The sequence below is a fragment of the Terrapene carolina genome, unplaced genomic scaffold (genome assembly GCF_002925995.2).
Source record: "Terrapene carolina triunguis isolate 2854851 unplaced genomic scaffold, T_m_triunguis-2.0 Scaffold96, whole genome shotgun sequence".
NCBI classification, from domain to species: Eukaryota; Metazoa; Chordata; order Testudines; family Emydidae; genus Terrapene; species Terrapene triunguis.
In genome coordinates this window covers 64,037,180-64,056,796 of record NW_020664447.1, presented here as the reverse complement: position 1 = coordinate 64,056,796, position 19,617 = coordinate 64,037,180, and the positions used below count along the sequence as shown (strand labels likewise).

Sequence of the window (19,617 nt, the reverse complement as noted above, 5' to 3'; positions counted from 1 at the left end):
TCCAGGGGGCAGGAAGGAAACTGCCCCACACCCAGCACCTTTGGATAGCAAAATCCAGTAAGCCAGATATGTTATGGTCAATTTTTTCCCATTTTTCTCTGACACATCTAGCATTGACCACTAGACTGGATAAATTAAACATCCAGTCTGATACAGCAGGAGGCAGGATACTAGACTCGCTGGACTAACAGTCTGATGCAATATGGTAAAATCCTATGCTCCTTTGTGTGGTACTGAGAAGACTGCTGCTCAAGCATGTCTCTGTGCATTTTTTTTCCATGGCTGTTGCAGAAAAAGTGCTAATACCCCTATTCCTGCCCATCTCCCTCCCGGTGATGGACTCATTTGCAGTTTGTCTGAAATAAAATGTCCCGGGATTTTATAGAAAATTTCAGTGGGAGGGAAATCCAGGACGTGATGTCAATTGAAGTGTCACAAACTGCATGTGCACTGCGGGTTCCCCAAGATTAGTTCAGCATTTTCAGCATATGGCGGGGAGAATGGGGACCCAAAGCCTGTTACATTGCAAAATGACACTACCAGCCAGGTGGTCTGCTGGGCAGAGTTGTGCAAGCATGTCTGTGTGCAAGTGCCTGTGTGCACAGGTCTTAAGGGTTGTAGCTATGTGCACAGCAGGTTCTTGGGTTGTGTGTGCTTGTGATCACGTCTGAAGGAGTCAATGTGCATCTCAAAGAAACCATGTCTCTGTGTGCGTTTAAACACTGGAGTGATTGTCTATGTGAGCGCTCAGTTGTAGCGGTAGGAAGTAAGTGTGCTGCTCCCTGCTGCAGTGTGAGAGGAAAGCAGGTTTTTTATATTCCCTTGATAGGACTAGAAGCCAGGCAAGAATTATTTAAAGGGGAAGAGGAGGTTATTTCGGTTTGATATGCACTGAGCTGGGGTCAAACAGGGCCAGAAGGAACACAAGCAGCTGTGTGGAGTCTATCAGCAGCCTACTGCCCATCTTGCACTCAGTATGTGTGTTCAGGACAATTTATTGCCACCTGCGAGTCTACAGGTCTGTTTTGGTTGCACAATTACGAAAGTGGGGACAGAGCTGAGAAATGCCTATAACTTGACTGTTCCTGCCTGAGTTTATTTTTATAAGAACCAATAATGCTTTGGGTGCACAGTGGGCAGGCTCAAATAGGGCCAATATCCTGTGCTACAGCTTAACGGCACCCTAAGCAGCCTCTTATTGTTCAGAAACTCAGCTTTCCGTTATACTTAGTTCATGTCACATTTTAGCTCACAACTGTAACCATGCAGTGAAGGTTGTCTGAAACTGCAAACAACCTGGAACAATAGCTGAGAGAGGTACAAGCTTCGCTATTCATCTTGTTAATTCAGATGCCCAGTGATTACATTTTAAATGTCAGGATCATCTTATGAAGATGTACACAATCTACTCCGAGAACCAGTCTAGCCTGAGGAATAGGTGGTGCTTTAAAAATCGTCTTAGATAACATGTTGTAAGCTAGGCTTTCACGTAACTTTAAAGGTGTTAAAGTGTTTACGCTGGGTGATGTGTGTTTCAAATCACATTAGCTAATTCAAATTAAAAATCACCTTTTCCCCCTAGATTTGGCAGACCCACAGCAATAGTGCACATTGACATCTCAAGTGGCTGGAGCTCATTCTGTGCACAGAGCTCAGAAGAGTACCTCTACCCTTTTGCTCCTAATTCAAGAGCTCTCCATGGGATCCTGGTGGGGAATCAGGCCAGCATATCTGCTGCTGAAGATGCTATCCTGTATGTGCAATTATACATATACTTCCTCACTTACCCTCTGCCTTTATTTTCACCCCGCCTGCTGCTGCTAAGTAATGCTGAGCTCCCTTTCCAACCAGCTTGGCTTAAGTTGCCTCTTGCTTAATGCAAAGCTGACAGAAACACAGGCACTTGATTTAGCGCCACTCTCTGATGTTGACTGGAAGTATTTGGTGAAGGTAAGAATACACACCTCACCACAGGATGCCATCAGATACTGGCTTAGCTTTGAGAGATGAAACCCGGACAGGTAGAAAGATGTCTGCAAAATTAGCATAATCATTTTTCTCTTTAACACTTTTTGCCTCCTTCATCTCATCATGTACAAAAGTAAGACAGCCACTATACTGCTTCCATGCAACCACTGGAGAGAAAGAGCACAGTGCAAGTTAATAATTGCTCCACATGTCTGTGGAAGAATAAAACATCAAGTGCACAAGTGAAATGGTGAAAATTTTCAAGTAAAATTTAATGACAAAATTTCCACAACTTTTTCATAGCTCCAGACTCTATGCCCAGAACAGTGTGTGTGTGCGCGCATGAGTCCTGGAGTGTTTTTTTCTCTTTTGGTAATGTTTGTCCACGTCTATGCAGGTCTCACTGTAGCTATAAGGCAGCATGTATGTGTGCACATACTTGTAGTCATGCTTATGTATCTTCCAGCCTTATAAAAATGTTATAAATTTTCTGGCCCCGCAGTGACAAGCTACAATCAACTCTTGATTTCATCAACTTGTCATGCTTTAATCATCCCTCTTGGCAGATCTTTCAACATATGTTACAGCGCTGCCTTCAAACTATGCATCTCCAGTGCTGTTTTAATAACCCTGGCTTTTTATATGTTTTAGACTCATTACAAGATGCAATAAATTTGTCAAAGGGATTTTACTTGCTGCCTCCGCTCCATGGAGATAGGAAGCATCTGAAGACTCATTTGAGTCCCACAAAATGAGTGCAATACAAAAAATTAAATGCCACAACCAAGTGTATGAAAGTAACATCAGGGATCACATGCAACTCACAAAGCTAAATCAAAATTCAGTTCAGGTCACCTCTTTCTCCTTAACTCGCCATCCACTAACAGGGGCATTTAGTAAAGAAAATATTAAGACCATGATGGGGTTTGGCCAGTACCCTCAAGATAACTCTCCAACTCTTGTAAAAAAAAAAAATTGCCACAGGCTCTCTTAATGACCGAGTGGTCAAGACCTCAGTTTTATGTCTAATTAAATGGATGGTATTCTCTAGTAGCACATACTATGCAGCAGTATAGGATGCAGTACAAATGTAGATGAAAGAGCATCTCTTAGTGAATCACACACACCATTTAGTAGAGTTCCTGAGTTTTCCTTGGGGGTCTCCCATCCAAGTACTGGCTAACCCAACAGTATTGAAATTATGAGAGCTAGCGAAATCACAACCTATTAGCTTGTGCCTGCAACATGAAGGCACATGTTAGATGAGAAAAGAACAGAGCAGTTTGCCTGAAATCCTCCATGGTTAACTGTTGGACCATCCAAATCTATTTTCCCCTTCCCTGGTGCTGAGGATTTCAAAATGCTTTATAATTATGAAGTCCCACAAATTCCCTATTTGACAGATAGGGAAACTGAAGCACCTAAAGGTGAGCTAACTTGCTCAAGGTCACACAATGAGTAAGTGTCATGGCAGGGAACACAATACAGGAGTATTCCTGCCTCAGTCCCCTGACTTTTGGGGTCATATTGCCACACCATATTTAACATAGGGCATTTATAACAAAGAAGCTAATTGTCATCTTTCAAGATCTCTTGTTGGGGAGATGGGCTGGGGACTACAATCCAAAACCAGCAGCCATGCCTAGGAGCTGTTGTACATACCTTCCTGCCACCCTCAGTCCCAAAGGTATCCTTGCTAAATCTTTTCTTTAGTAACTAAAACAGCTTCTGCATTATCTGATGAAATTCCTCATCATAATAACAAGCTCTTCTATGTTTTGTGTAATTCCTTTACAAATAACCTTGAGTCGTGCACATGTCCTCTTACTATCTCAGGAGAGAATCTCACTTCCCCACCCCCTTTCTTCCCCCTACCTCCAAACAAAAATTTGCTTGCTGTCTTCTGGGTGGTTATGTTTAATCTCAGGATTAGACAGAAGCCCGTGGTTTGCCTTGAACAGCTTATCAGCTTCCAAGAGACATTTACGGGAAGAGAAAGACTCTGGTTTTGATAGCAGTAATTGTATTTAGCTTGTAAGATACAAGGCTATTTATCTCGTGGCTGTGAAATCACAGAGGGGGAAAAAGAAAATGTTGGCGGATAAAAACTAAATAAAACCAAGAAAAGAAGAAAAGAAACAACCCCCTCACGGCCGTCAAGTGCAGGGGTGGGGTGAGGAATGGACTTTTCGTTTAATCAAGTTCATGTCACTTGGGGAAGGAGAAAGTAGAGAGAAGGATGGAAGGGCAAGGAGTGTGAGCGGAGCAAGAAATTATCCGTTTTAAAGCAAACAAGTGGCAATGGCAATTATAGAGGTGTATGGTCCAATTTCCAGGCGTGCTGAGTACTGAAAATTTCCATTGAAAGCAATGGGAGTTGCGGATGCTGAGTACCTCTGAAAATCAGACCATTTGTTATTTATTTTATAGACTTATATCTATGACCATCACCAGGCCCCCAAAAGCTTAGAGAGAGAAGGTGGGTGAGGTAATATCTCTTGCTGGAGCAGCTTCTGTTGGTCTTCTTCCTGAAGAAGAGCCCTATGTAAGCTTGAAAGCATGTTTCTCTCACCAATAGAGGCTGGTCCAATAAAAGATAGAATCTTACACACCTTGTCTCTTTAATATCTTGGCAACAACATGGCTATAACCACACTGTAGACAAAAGCTTGGCACTCTTATTCCTGCACCCGAAAGGCCTTGTACAGCGCCGCAAGCTCACTGTATCCAGGCCCTCATGGGCCTACTCCAGCAAACATGTTTTAGAAGTATGTGATGTCCTTTGAGAATACCCCACTGTTAAAAGTAGACAGTTAAATCCCAGGTACCGACTGGAAGAGTGGCCCAGCAGATCATAACTCCTATTGTGGCTCAGAAGGAGAGAGATGATCCTGTCCCATCCCTATCAATCTACATTTCTAAAGCATCTACAAGCGAAGTAAATGTGTCCCAGAGCATTTAAGCCTTTATAGACTGTAATGAATATTCTAACTGGCACCCTGAAGTGAATAGGCAACCAGTACAGGGAACTGTTAGAATCCATAATGGCTCAACCCACTCAAGAGATAAGCATTAGCACTAGCTGAAGCTTCTCAATGGTCTTCAAGTGGTAGTCCCAAGAAGTGCACACAGCAGTCATCCAACCTAGAAGTTACAAAGCAGTGGATCGTTTTGAACAGGAGAATTACAAGACGGAACCCTGCCAGTGTCAATGGTGTCAAAAGCTGGTGACAAGTCTAATAAAATCATCATGGATACTTTGTCCATGGCCATCAACTTCAGATAATAATATCTTCTCCACACTAAAACTAGAAAGACAGAGGTCCTGGATGCCTATTAAATCCATCTATGTCAGTAGCTGCCACCAAACAAACTTCTCAGTAACTTTTCTCCAGAATGGGAGATGACAAAACAGGTGGTAATTGACAAGAAGGCGAATATCAAGAGAGAGATTCTTGAGCAAGAGTCTTATCACCACTTATTTAAGAGGATCTTTAAAATCTTTGTCAATAATGGGTCAAAACTTTCCCTTCATCACTCACAAAGGCCAATCATCCAGCTTGTGGGCAATGGGACACAGGTGACCCAAGAGATCTAAGGGATCACTGAGGAAAGCTAGACAGAGTTCCTCCTGCTCTCATATCTCCATGATGCAGACTAAAGCATCCCAGAACTGAGTCTTTCTTTCATCAAAGTAGATGGAAAATTCCTCACAGCAAGGGAGGCTTGACTCCATATCAGAATTTCATATCAGGCCTTCCTATCATGCCAACCAGTGTTACTGGATAGCATTTTCCTCATGTCATGGCAGAGGGAAAAGAATAACTACTGTATCTCTATCACAGCCTAAGAATGCATAACATCTCTATGCTGTGATCTATCTGTGTGAGTTTTCTACCACTAGCTCTCTAGCCTCCTCTCTTGAAGCTTTGTCAGTTGTAAGTCATCTGCACTCCATACTGACCTGTGAAGAGAGTATCAAGATAGTCCTCTATTCACCAATGCTTATGCAGGTATAGCTCTTTATCTGCGAATGCTTGGGTACACTTTCCAGTTGGTTCCCATTTGCCTGGGTTAACATCACTTGAATTCAAACAAACACCAAAATTCAAACAGAACTCTGCTAAAACTGCTGATTGGACCAAATTCATGGCTAAAACTGCAACAGCACCCAGTTTTACACAGTTTTAAACAAAAAACCCAGAAACTTTGACACAAGTTACCCATGGTTTTGGTCTTTGGTACAAATATGAACAGCTCCTATTTTGCTTGACCTCTATAAGAAGAGGGGATGATGGCAGTGCCACAGGAAAATGGAACTTGTGCCAACTAGGGTAGACATTAGGTGCGGAGCACCTAGTACAAGATGGCTCTGGAGAAAGCAACACCAGCACTAACCTGGCTTGCGGGAGAAGATAGCATTATACGCTAGGGTTAAATCTTGTTATGGGTTGAGTTAAAACCTGGCAGAAAATGATGTGTGCATGCACCCTTCATTTAAGATAGCTGTTAAGTGGCCACACTGAAAACTATGCCTAATAGAGCCTGCCAGAAACTAGCACTATGTGGGCAATTAGTTCCACTAGGCATTCTGACCAGGGGCTGTGTATCTGACAGCACACAGAAGAGACATCCAGGGAAAGCCAAAAAGCCAAGCAAAAGCCTGAAGTGTGACCCTGGAAAAAGCTAGAGAGAGAGCTTTGGGGCCTGGTGTTGGCTAAAGATACTTGAGGCTGTAAGCTAAGAATCTGCTCCTTTTGTTCTTCACTACTCTTGCATTCGCAGAAGCAGGATTTTGTACGTTCTTTGTAAAGAAGCAAGATTGTAAATACCAGATCCATCAATTTCTACTTCTAACTGGAACATCCCTAGGGCCCTGAACTTGGACTAGCCTCTGGGGTCAAAAAGGGGCAACACAACAGTAGAAAGAAACAAAAGAAACATGGTCATAGTTTAAATTTTGTGTGTGAGCAAGAGGGGAATGGAAAGAGGCAGAATCTCAGCCTGCCATCAACACCTGCACTTCATCTGGCCAACTCCAACTCAGAATTGTTGTGACATCAGAAGACAAAGAATGGCAGTGGGACACTGGCCCAGCAGAGCCACTATACCAGGAATCCCTCCCCACCTCACCCCCATGCGCCAACCCCCAGTAGCACTCTGGGGAGGAGTTTGGATTCCAGTTCGCCAAACTTTGTGGTAAACCATGTGTGTGTGCCAAGGGGAGGGGCACTGAGAGGACAAAAGTTATTTCTATTACCTGGAGCCAATGGCATTAAAAGTTAATGCCACTTAAGAGAATGAGTGGATTCCTGATGAGAGGCTGGTGGAGGTCACTCACAAAGGTGATAGGGAGGAGCAAGTGGAACAATTTTTTTCTCTCTACCTAGCTGGAGAAACTAGCTCATGAGGATCTAGTTGTTCTATATTGAATTGATTCTCAGTTTTAAAATATGTCTATAAAAAGCCAGGGTAATGTTCCCCCATTAAGTGAGTGTCTCTTTAAATGAAAGTCTCTTCCTGTCTTTCACCTCACTTCCCCCCACTATCCCTCTTTGAAACATGACTTCAATCAGGCTTTATTTTGGTGTTATTGACATGTTCTTTCTTTGCAGCTCCTCTTTGCCTAGTTTTTCTCTTCCCGCTGTACTGAAGGAAATGCAGGCACTGCACGGATGAATGAACAGGTAGATGAGGCTTGTTTTAATGTACACTCCAGATCTGGCAAGAGCCCAAATCTCTCTTTGCAAGCAAAGGTAGCGAGAGAGAAAGAAAACCTCCTGGCTAGGATTTAATGAAAACCCACGGCCTGAGGTATCTATCCCAGTTCTACATCAAGATAGGTGATTTGTTTTTAACCCTTCTGAGAATTGCTGGCTTCTTCCCAGGCACTGGGATTCATAATTTGTCTTTTTTTCTCTTATTGTAAAGCGCCTCAAATACGATGGATTTTACAATAATCTGAAATAAAAGTATACCAGAGGCTTCTCCTACCTGCACTGGCTCTTGTATCTTACCCAGTGGGGACACTGTTCTTGGTCCAGAATGACACTTACTAAACCACAAAAATAGCTGAATTTAGATTTAGAGAAAGCTCTCAGCAACTACAAAACTAATCATCACTGACACACATCTATCACAGAGATGATGCACAAAACATTGCTCCCACCCCAGAGAACAGTAGGGATGTAAGTCCCTTCTGGGGAACAGAGAGTAGTGTAAATTTGCCATTCAGAGAGATACCCAAGGCTGAAGAATAGGCACACTGGCCCTTTAATGCATTAATCTTCATGATCCAAGCATCACATAGCTGACTAACAATGCTGTCTGAAGACATGCACATCTCATACAGCCCTGTTGTGGGCTTGGGGGAGATGACAAAGGGAAAACAAATTCAAATATTGAATATTATCAATGAGCCAGTGGTTTTGGCTAAAGGGTGCCAGGACAGGTGGATGAAAGTGAGCAACTCCAGTGCATTCCTGCTGATATTTGTTATTCCTCATTTCTCCGGAATATTGGCTCAAATCTGAATGCTACATCACTGTCCCGGGCCTTATTGCCCAGTAAATGAAACGCTAATACGGTTGGAAAGTCAGAGCCAGGCGCAAACACTAAGAGAATCTCTAACGATCAGGATTATTTCAGGTTCTCCAGGCTAAGACAACTTTAGGCTCAAATGAATTCCTCCCTTTCAAATTTACCTCTATCCCTTCTTCCTTCCCAAAATGAGCAATCCCCATGTTGCAGGTGATTTGCCTGTAATTGGATGCTTATAAAGATATTTTGTCAGTGCCTGAATTGTTGTTTTGTTGCTTTTTCCATTTTCTTGCCTTTTATATGAAGTTGCAAAGATAATAGCTTTGGAGTCTTTTGAACTCGTTTGGCTATTTTCATTTAATTCCTTCTTGATTGATGGCTGTGTTTAAAGAAAAGCAAATACTTCTCTCTTTGCTCATTTAGTAACCATTGGTATACATTTACTCCATTCAAATAAATTATGAATCTCATGTATAATCCCACAAAAGGCAATGAAATTCAGAGAGGAAAACTGAAATAATATTTTAATTTACCCCCTTTTTGTCTAAAGATATTTTCCTAATATCTAACCTAAATCTCCTTTGCTGCAGATTAAGCCCATTACTTCTTGTCCTACCTTCAGTGGACATGGAGAACAATTGATCACTGTCCTCTTTATAACAGCCCTTAACATATTTGAAGACTGTTATCAGTTCCCCGCTTCAATCTTCTTTTCTCAAGATTAAACATCCCCAGTTTTAACTTTTCCTCATAGGTCAGGTGTTCTAAACCTTTTATCATTTTTGTTACTTTCATCTAGATTGTCTCCAATTTGTCCACAGTTTAAGAAAATGGACACAGCACTCCAGCGGAAGCCTTACCAGTGCTGACTAGAGCAGGACTATTACCTTTCTTGTCTTACATACGACATGCCTTTAATTCACCCCAGAATGATATAACCCTTTTCCACAACTGCATAACATTGTTGGCTCATATTCCATTTCTCATCCATGATAGCCCCCAGATCCTTCTCAGCAGTACCACAGTCTAGCCAGTTAGTCCCCATTTTGTAGTTATACATTTGATTTCTCCTTCCCTAAGTGTGGTACTTTGCACTTGTCTTTATGGAATTTCTTATTTATTGAAGACCAATTCTCCATTTGTCATGGTCATTTTGTATTCTAATCCTGCCTGCCAAAGTCCTTGCAACCCCTCTTTGCTTGGTGTCACCCACAAATTTTATAAGCATACACTCCCCTCTGTTTGCCAAGTATTTAATGAAAATATTGAATAGTATTGGACCCAGGACGGATTCCTGCGGACCCAACTAGATATGCCCTCCCAGTTTGACAGTAAACCATTATAACTACTCTTTGAGTATGGTCATTCAACCAGCTGTGCAACCACCTTATAGTCATTTCATCTACTATATTTCCATAATTTGCTTCGTAGAATGTCATGTGCGACTGTTTCAAAAGCATTACTAAAAATCAAGATATATCATGTCTACTGCTTCCTCCATCCTCTAGGACAGCAGCCCTGTCAAAGAAGGAAATTAGGTTTGTTTGGGACGAGTTGTTCTTGACAACTCCATGTCGGCTATTACTTATCATTCTGTTACCCTCTAGGTGCTTACAAATTAATTATTTAATTATTTGTTCTGGTATCTTTCCAGGCATCAACGTTAGGCTGACTGATCTATAATTCCCCAGATCCTCTTAGTTTTCCTTTTTTTAAAATAGGTACTATGTTTTGCCCTTCTCCAGTCCTCTGGGACCTCACCGGTCCTCCATGAGTTCTCAAAAATAGTTGCTAATGTTTCAGAGAATGCTTCAGCTACATCCTTAAATACACTATGTGACTTCCATCAGTCCTGTTGAGTTGAATACATCTAACTTATTTAAATATCCTTTAACCTGTTCTTGCCCTATTTGGGCTTGTGTTCCTTCCCCCTTGTTAACATTCTGTTAAGTATCTGATCACAATTCATCTTTTTAATGAAGACTGCAGCAAAACAGGCATTAAACACCTTAGCCTTCTTGATGCTATCCGTTATTAGCTGTCCATTCCCATAAAGTAGTGACACTTCCCTTCATTTTTCTCTTTTTACTAACATATTTATAGAATCTCTTCTTACTGCTTGTTATGTTCCTTGCTGGGTGTTACTCATTTTATGCCTTAGCCTTTCTGATTTTAGCTCTATGTGCTTGCACTATTATTTTGTATTCATTCTTAGAAATGTGTCCATGTTTCCACTTTTTGTAGGATTCCTTTTTGATTTTTAGGTCATTAAGGCGCTCCTGATGGAGCCATATTGGCCTCTTACTATTCTTCCTCTCTCTCTTTGCATCGTGATAGTTTGCTGTTGTGCCTTTAATATTGTCCCTTTGAGAAACTGCCAGCTCTCCTGAACTACTTTTTCCCTTTAGATTTTCTTCCCCTGGGACTTTTCCTACCAGTTCTCTTAGTTTGTTAAATTCTGCTTTTTTGAAATCCATTGTTCTTATTCTGCTGCTTTCACTCCTGCCTTTCACTTTCACCCCAATTGTCTTGCACCTTCAGATTCACAACCAAGTCCTCCCTGCTGTAAATGTAATCCTTTCCAGATATTAATGAGCATATGTAGGATGTTTTATTCTGGGCAGTTGTATTCTATTCCTGCATATTACCCCACTCTATTATGAATGGGAGTGAGGCAGCTGGGGGAGAATAGATTCCTTAGCTATTTTTGACATCATATTCCTTTTGGAGAGGGACTGGAATGCTCAGTCCAGATATGGACCAATATTTGAATTTACTTCAAGGTGTGGGCTGCTGAGATTTGCAGGTTTTGGTCATATCCAATTGTAGACCTAGGACCAAGCTATGAAGCTTGGCTCTAAAGCCAAACCTCCTCAAAGTTCTGGTTCAGGCCTGTGTCTATATCCTTTACAAGAAATTCCAATGTGTGCTCAGTCTCAGTATATAGCCAGTGAAACACTTTTGGTTTTAAAAGACATTTTAGGGTTATTGTTGCTCACTAAACTTCTGAAGCTGATAAACTTCTATTGGGTCTTTTAAAAAAGATTTTATAACCTACAAATACCCAGAAGTTGGTATGTATGTGAGGGAGAAGTTTGGGGGCGGGGGGGGGGAGGGGGGCTGGATGGAATAGAAATAAATCCCTCATCCTTGGGGTGTGACTTTATACATCCAATATCAGCCCAGACACATGGCTAATGCAGATTTTGTAAATCCATGACTTTCCTAATGGAAACACAGACTGTTCTTTAAATAAAGCAGCAGCAGAGGATTCAGTTATGATATTTCTTAAGCAAGTTTTATTTTCCCTTTTCAAAAACTCAGCAACTGAGAGAGCTGAGTACTTTGCTTCTTTACGAGAGGGGATTAACTACAGTTACTAATATAAAAAGAAATTCTATTCACAGGGCTGTACAGGCTGTAACAGGCTGCCAACTGGACCAGAGGTAGCTGACTGGGAAATAATTAATGGAGGCTGTAGGAAGGAAGCACTGGATTTGGGCACTTCCCACCCTCCCTAGCCAGTGGATAACTGGGCTGAATCTGATGTACCATAATGGTAAAGGTGCTGGGGAACAGGCCCTTTGAATATATAGCACTAAACATCTATAGCATTTGTGTCATGTGGAATACAAAGTAGAAAGCACTAGTGCTGCACCACAGGGAAGCTCACTCAGATACAGAGGCTCCCAGCATGTGAAGAGCAGAAATGAAATCACGCCCTCAGAGTAATTTATTAGTGTCTGGGGGGAACAATTAGGTGCAGTGTACTTCAGGTATCTCTCAGGAGTGCCATCATTTGAAGCTAAATGGCTTGTGGGCGACTCCCACACTACTGGCAAATTGCCTAGTGTTTATCAGGAGAATCCTCCCTCTTTCCACCCCCAAGTGGGTTATGTGTAAACCTGGGAGAGAGGCACTGGAGGCTGCCTGGGTTTACTTAACACCGGCAGCTGCTGAGTAGACCATGACTCCTGATGCCAAACAGTAAGTTGAAGACGGTGACTGTCTCTGCAATCACTCTCCGTTTCTTTGCATTGTACAGACTTTGTATGTCACTGAGCATCTCCTTGCATTGTCAGCGTCACTAAGGCTGCATCCTTTTGATTTCAGGGTGACTTTGGCCTTCAATGATGGTGACACACAAACGGAGAAGGATGTGGCTTGTCTTCTCTGCATGCACATTACCCCAGTCTGTCACTGCTGCCCTTCTTTGCTAGGGCCTTGGGTTATGGTTTCAAAGAGAATCAATATGAAACTGAATGGTTCCACATGGTTTTTGACATGAAGCAAACTAAAACATGATGGTTTCAGCTGGATAGCATGTCAAGTTTTGTTTGTACAAACCCAAAATTCAGAGCAAATTTCAGGGAATGAAAGCTTATGGGAAGCAAAAAGAAAGGTCCACACAAATTCCTGTGAACCAACCCTGCCACATTCGTTGTCCCTTACATTCATGTCTATGCAGGCTGCAATCAGGAGATAAGGTAGAGTGCCACGCCCCCTTCCCACCACACTGCTCTTCACTCTGCTCTCTTTCATTAGAAATCACCACAAGTAACAAATCTAAGTTGTTGTTGAATCAGTTTGTAACTCTTTGTAAGATCAGGATATGCCCAGTGGGCTTTTACTGTGCATGATCTATGTGCATATTGCCATGCAGCCTTTGTGCACCACACCTCTCCATACACAGTAGGTGTTGGATTCAATACCTCATTTTCCAACACAGCGAACATAGAACCAGGATGATAAATTCAGCTCCCTTTACATTGGATCAGGCTCAACCCAACTCTCTATTTCTGGGGATGTATAAATGTTTGTATACTGCCCCAGCATTTTATGATTTAGTTGTTGTAACCCTTATTTTAAGGTGTGGATGGTTGAAAAGGAAAAGACAGAGAGAAAGATGTCTTGGTCAAACATATACCTGAAGGGTAGTGTTCGTTCACTGGCCAGCTGTCCACCTGAAGTGTGGCATTCCCGCCATTCCTAGTAAAGCGCACCACATGATATTTGCCATCATTCACTGGGGTGCTCTCCTCTTTGATAGAAATATCCACTGTGCCAATATTGAAGACCACGCCAATCTTGCCTTGCTCCTATAATGAAAAGAGCAAGAAACAACAACCGATAAGTTACCATCTGGTATGAGAGTTCTCTAGGTCTGTAAATATCTAAATAGTTAGACAATTGATAAGATGACAGTAGATGGCACTCAAAAACATGTAGCAAAGTTCCTGGGTTTTGTAGGACCAATAAAACTTGTGGTTGTGTAATGCATTTGTCTTTCTGTGCAGCGCTATACATCAGCTCTTAATGCTATTCACCTGAGAATCACGACTAATTCCTCCCTCAGAACTTCTCCATGGACAATTGAGAGCCAAGGACGGAAAACCAAGGAAACGTATAGAATGTTATTTGGGAAACATCCCCGTTAATTAGGTATCGTTTGCTCAGCCACCACTAAATTGCAACCACTACTGGGCTAGAACACAGCAATTGTTTGACACATGCAAAAAGTACATAGCAGGTTTATTCCAGGAGGGAGTTTAGCGTAATTCCCCCAATTAAAAATCAGAAGGGGGAATTTTAGGGAGCAAAACTGTAATTATCTAAATTGGAGTTTGGCCATTACAGTGAGGCTAATGCACACTAAAAAGTGCAATGGGATTTTTAATTACTCCAAGTGGTTAGAGCCTTGATTTTACTTCTCATCCTCAAGAAAACACCTCCAATAGAACACCATCTTCTAGCACCACTCCTGGGCATTGCTGCAGCACACACCAAGGGAAGAGCAAAGCCTACTGTATCAGCAACACCATTTCCTGTAGCACTCTGTGTGATGGTGGTGGTGGATGGTATTTTTTTATGATTCCCATCCATGAAATGCACTGATTCAACCATCCTTAGCTTATGAAATATGAAGAGATCACAACCCAAAATGTACTGTAGGTTAAGGCTGTACATTTACACCTCTACCCCGATATAACACGACTTGATATAACACGAATTCAGATATAACGTGGTAAAGCAGTGCTCCAGGGGGGCAGGGCTGCACACTCCGGCAGATCAAAGCAAGTTCGATATAACGCGGTTTCACCTATAATGCGGTAAGATTGTTTGGCTCCCGAGAACAGCGTTATATTGGGGTAGAGGTGTATTTATATCTATTTTAGGTACTTCCGGAGTGCCTGTCACTGTAGGATATAAATGCTAATCGCAGTAGATTGAATTATACCTTAAAGCCTAACTGAGAGGAGGCGGCACATGCAGTTTTTGTAGTTTACAGCTGCTATGCTTCAACATTTCCCTTTACCATATGTTCTACCAGGGACTGGATGATACTGTGGGTCATAAATATAATATGGAGACTTGCACAGGTTCAAATCTGGCACAGCTTGGCAGTGACCTAAGGTCTGTTCTATGGTAAATTCAGTCCAATTGTGAGGTACCCGCATCACAAAGTGGTGTTCCTGTTGGCTGTTTCAACAGAGAGACCAAGGCTGGAATGGACTGTGGAGAGTGAATTTCCCCTCCCCCGAAGCAGGGCTGAGACACATTAAGAGGTGGGGCTTGACACTACCCACTGACTCTTCTAGGTCTGCTCTCTGGACAAAGAAGGATTCAGCTTTCCGGGCTGTCAATCCAATTACCATCACCACATTCATTTAAGAAACCTTCAGCAGTGGCAGAACCCCTTCCCCTGATCCTCCAGACCTGATATTTCAGAGCCTCGTCTCAGATTCCTCCCACACCCTAAGTTCCCCCACACTTAACACCTCTCACAGACACTCCCCCCAATTCTCCCCACACCTCCTACAGACCCTCTCCCCAATTCCCCTTACCTGACCCCCGATATCTAGAGCTGTTCAGGAATTTTTCAACAAAACTTTTTTGCTAAAAGTACCAATTTGTCAAAAATGAAACATATTGGTTCTGACAAAACTTTCTTAGGTATTGGATAAGATTGAGAGCAAGACCCAAGACTAGCCAATAGCCCAGAAGTTAGGGTGCTCACCAGGGATCAGGGAGAACTGGGTTCAAGTGCCTGCTCTAAATTGGGCAGAACAGGGGCCTTAAATCCAGGTCTTCCACATCCCAGGTGAGTGCCTTAACCACTGGAATATTGGCTATTCTATGGCGGGGGAGGGTCTCGTTCTCATTTTTTGCAAAATATTTCACATAGGAACAAAATCAAATTTTGAAATCTCGAAATATTTCAGGAAGTGGAATTCTTGTTTTCTAACTAGCCCTGCCTACAGCCCCATTCCCCTTGGTCTTATAGGTCTGACACATTCCTCCTGTTTCCTTCCACTCCTAATATTTTTTGTTTTACAGCAGTGGGCTGCCAGTTATATAAAAATCCTAAACAATTTCCTTGAAATGCAAGTCATTAAGGATACTGGACTGAGGTTTGAGTATTAACATTTACTGTTGTGACTGATAAAATGCCGTTATTATCACTTTCTCCCCAAAAGGGCAAGCTCTCCTACATATGTACCTACTGATCTCAACAGAATGATCTCGCATGCATGAAGACTGGATGCTTATAGATTTACCTCCTGGAAGGATCCCTCTTATCTGCTTTCCCCAAAGCACTGGATGGATAGGCTGCCACTTCTTCACATACACAGACCAATCTCGTGTGATGATAATCAGCACAGGACAGTGTGATATGGCAAAGGAGATGCCCATGGAGGATAACTTTAAGGAAAGCTGGACCTTGAGAATGAATGAAGTAGCTGAGTTTAAAGACTTCCTCCCCTTGCTCCCCAATTAAAGCTGGAAACTTTCATTCCTTCGAGGAAGACAGAATTATTTCATCTCCAGTCCATTTCAATTCTCATTGGTGGTCACAGCAGCCATTTTCTTGATTAATAAGATTATCTGTTTGCTAGCGAATGATTGACCAATGGGTAAGAATCAATATGATGCTGCCAAATCATTTATTTGCCCCTTTCTCTGGTAATTAGCATCCACTTGGAAACAGAGTGGTTATTTGCTCTGAGATAATGACGTTCAAAGAGCAAGTATTGACCAGATAATCAACCCCCTGGTGACTGGCCCCATCTGAATGATTTTGCAGAGTGCTGCTTATAGAATTCGTATCCGTTTGTGTGCGGGGGAGAAGGGATCTTACAGTAACGTCTTGTATTTCTCCTCTGTCCGCCTCAAAGAATCAAACTTCTCTCTGAGTCTAGAAAGGCTGGTGATAGCTCTCCACACAATCTACTTTGGAAGAGGGGGTTGCTTTAAAATGAAATGAGTTCTCTTTCCCAACCTCCAGAAGAAGTACAGTCCTTCTCACTGTATCTTGATGCTTTTGTTTCTAGCCCATGTTGGAACCCAGGAGGTCAGAACTATAAAATAATGGGCCAATTCAGGAGGCCCTTCCTCAGGTCTATTCAGTCTGTACTCAAAATTCCCAGTGACTCTTCTACAAGAGTTTTATTTGAGGGAACTTTGCCTAGACATTGAGGGCCAGATTTTCTCATCCTTACTCATGCAGAGTAGTGCCTTACTGCTTACGTAGTTTCACTCAAATTTACGGGACTAGTCACAGTGTAAGGTACTATCCACAAGAGTAAGGGTATCAAACCCATCTCTGAATACAGACCTCAGGATCTGGCCTGTTAATAATACTTTACAGGTACATTACTCTTTTTTATCCAATGAATTTAAAGCACTTAGCAAAAAAGTGAGTGACCATTAGTTTTCCCATATTACAGATGGAAAAAAACAGGGACCCTGAGAGATTAAGTGATATATTCAGGCTACGTCTACACTACAAACCACTGGCAGCAGCGTGTAATGTATGGGTAGCTACATGCCGCAGTGAAAAGCAGGCTGCATCCACACTATGGTGTGTAGCTATATATGTCAGTGAAAGGCTCTGGCAGAGGGAAGGCAGCTGGGAAAAGCTCCAGCAGTGGGGAGGCAACGGGACACTGCATGGCTAACAAATAACAGGGTAGATGGGAAGGCATAGCTTGGGGGAGTAGAGAGCCACGTAGGATATGTACTCAGATACATAGCCGCAATCTTCATGCATGTCTTTACTCACCTAAGCCATCCTTCACGGTCTACACTGCTATTTATACCCATGCTAGGGGGGTTATGCATATATATATACACGACATGCCACCAATAAAAGTGTGCAGTGTAGACCTATCCTTAGAGTGTTAAAGCCAGGACTGGAACAGTTCATTCCCATTACCAAACACATTCTTCTAGACTACCATGCCTCGTTACGAGGCATGAGAGACTGAGCAATTTACCCAAGGTCAGTCTGTGGCAGAGCTGGAAAGAGATCTGAGCTCTCCCGAGTCTCAGTCCAACTATTTTATAAACTTGTCCATCTCCTTGGCTTTGAAAGACAGGCTCTACCACTAAAATGAACACCCACTTCATGATCTGAATCCACTTGGGTTCAGTCTCCTTCGCTTTTCCCATACATTTAGTTATTAGATTTCCCCCCCCCCCCATAAATTGCCAAACTCTGAGATTAAACAGGCCAGCAATGATCTGACTGCCAAGGACTGATTTATCTCAGTGCCAATATTTCTAACATTTGTTTTGCCTTGAACAAAAAAAACCCACAAAACAAAAGGAAAGCTGAATACACAGCAGCACTGAGCACACACAAAGCACATATTCTCAGAGGGCCTATGAGCATTTAATAGGTAGCCTACATCTTTCTTCTCTCTACATCAATGTTCACCTGGGTGTCCCAGGCAGGTGAGAATCCATCTATTGATTTACCTATGTCATTTTCTTTGAAAACTTTGAGTGAATGTAAAGAGTTGGCAACACCACAAGGAAAACTTTGAAACACTTTTATTTGAAAATAATGTGATGAATACAGTATCCAATCTGTATTTCTCTGGCTTTCCATCTTTATTTCTAAGGCTGCTGTATCAGAGAAGATTCTTAAAGTAGTTCTTCTAGAATTCATCTCCTCCTATTGCACTGTCCGCTAAAATTTCCCCCCTAGCAAGTAGTGTTACCCTCTCTTCAGAATCATAGCCCTCCTGAACACCAACTTCTGCCGTGAAGTCTATAAGAAATAAGGCACACAATTATGGCTCAGCAAAGGGGCAGTTTGTGGATAAATTATACCTATAAAAGAAAGTACATAGTACTAGCAATAAACATACCAGTCATACCCTTTACCATGCTTCTTGTATGCTGTATCCCCTTCCCCAACACCTTTATTTATTTTTTTGGCTTTCAGACTAAGTTCTTTGGGGCAACAATTTCCTGTATGTATGTACAGTGTCCAAGACATTTTGAACAACCACCATAATAACTGTGCAGTAGTTAGGGCATAAGACTGGAGTTAGGACACTTGGATATTACTCCCTGCTCTGACACACTGTGTGACTTTGGGCAACTCATTTAACTTCTCTGTGCCTCAATTTTTCCTTTTCTAATTTTTCTAATGATAGATTCAGCCACCGTTATAAACTCTGGGGATGAAAAACACTGTAGAAGTGCTAGGTACTATTCTAATATTTGTGATGACATAACAGTCTGAAAAGAAACTGCATTACAAAGAGTGAATGAGAACTAAGCAGGAGGAGATGATTTCTTAACAAATTAAGGGTAATATTCTTTCTTCAGCTATAGTGAATGGAGGGGAATGAAGCCTGGAAGAACTCATGCGGGCACAGAAAGAAACAGTGCTGCTTGTGAGTAGGACAATGGAATGGGGCTGGTGAGCAGAGCAGAATAAGCTCACTGTGGAAACCCATATTCTACTGATTTGCAAGCCCACAACTCTGTGCCTCCTGTAAAACCCCTCCTCACTGGGGGGATCTGCGATGCAAGGGGCATCAGAGGCCCTTCCATTTCACAAGCCTAAATAGCCTGCAGTCCCACAAGCTCTTTCCCTCTGAGGCGAGTATATGAAGGAGCATTTCCTGGGGCTGGCTCTACCATTCCCATGGATTTTTCCCCACAGAATTAGATCCTGTTTTTAAGTAAACATTATGTGCAGCATATGTCACTACATAACTGTCAAGATTTTGTTTTGTCTGTACTGTACCTTTATTATCTGAAAAGGGGCACGGTGGGGGGGAGAAGCCAATTTGTAAAGCAAAGCAGTTG

The 19,617-nt window shown here is 42.2% G+C and overlaps 1 protein-coding gene across 3 annotated transcripts in view; it reads right to left on the bottom strand.

Moving 5' to 3' along the window:
• The window catches only part of NRXN3 (neurexin 3), a 1,356,989-nt gene that overhangs the window by 164,413 nt on the left and 1,172,959 nt on the right, over positions 1-19,617 (bottom strand). For all 3 annotated transcript variants that reach the window (XM_026651477.1, XM_029911473.1, XM_026651478.1), the window contains one exon: positions 13,436-13,607. In XM_026651477.1, coding sequence (XP_026507262.1) covers positions 13,436-13,607 — 172 coding nt within the window. The remainder of the gene's footprint in view (positions 1-13,435; positions 13,608-19,617) is intronic.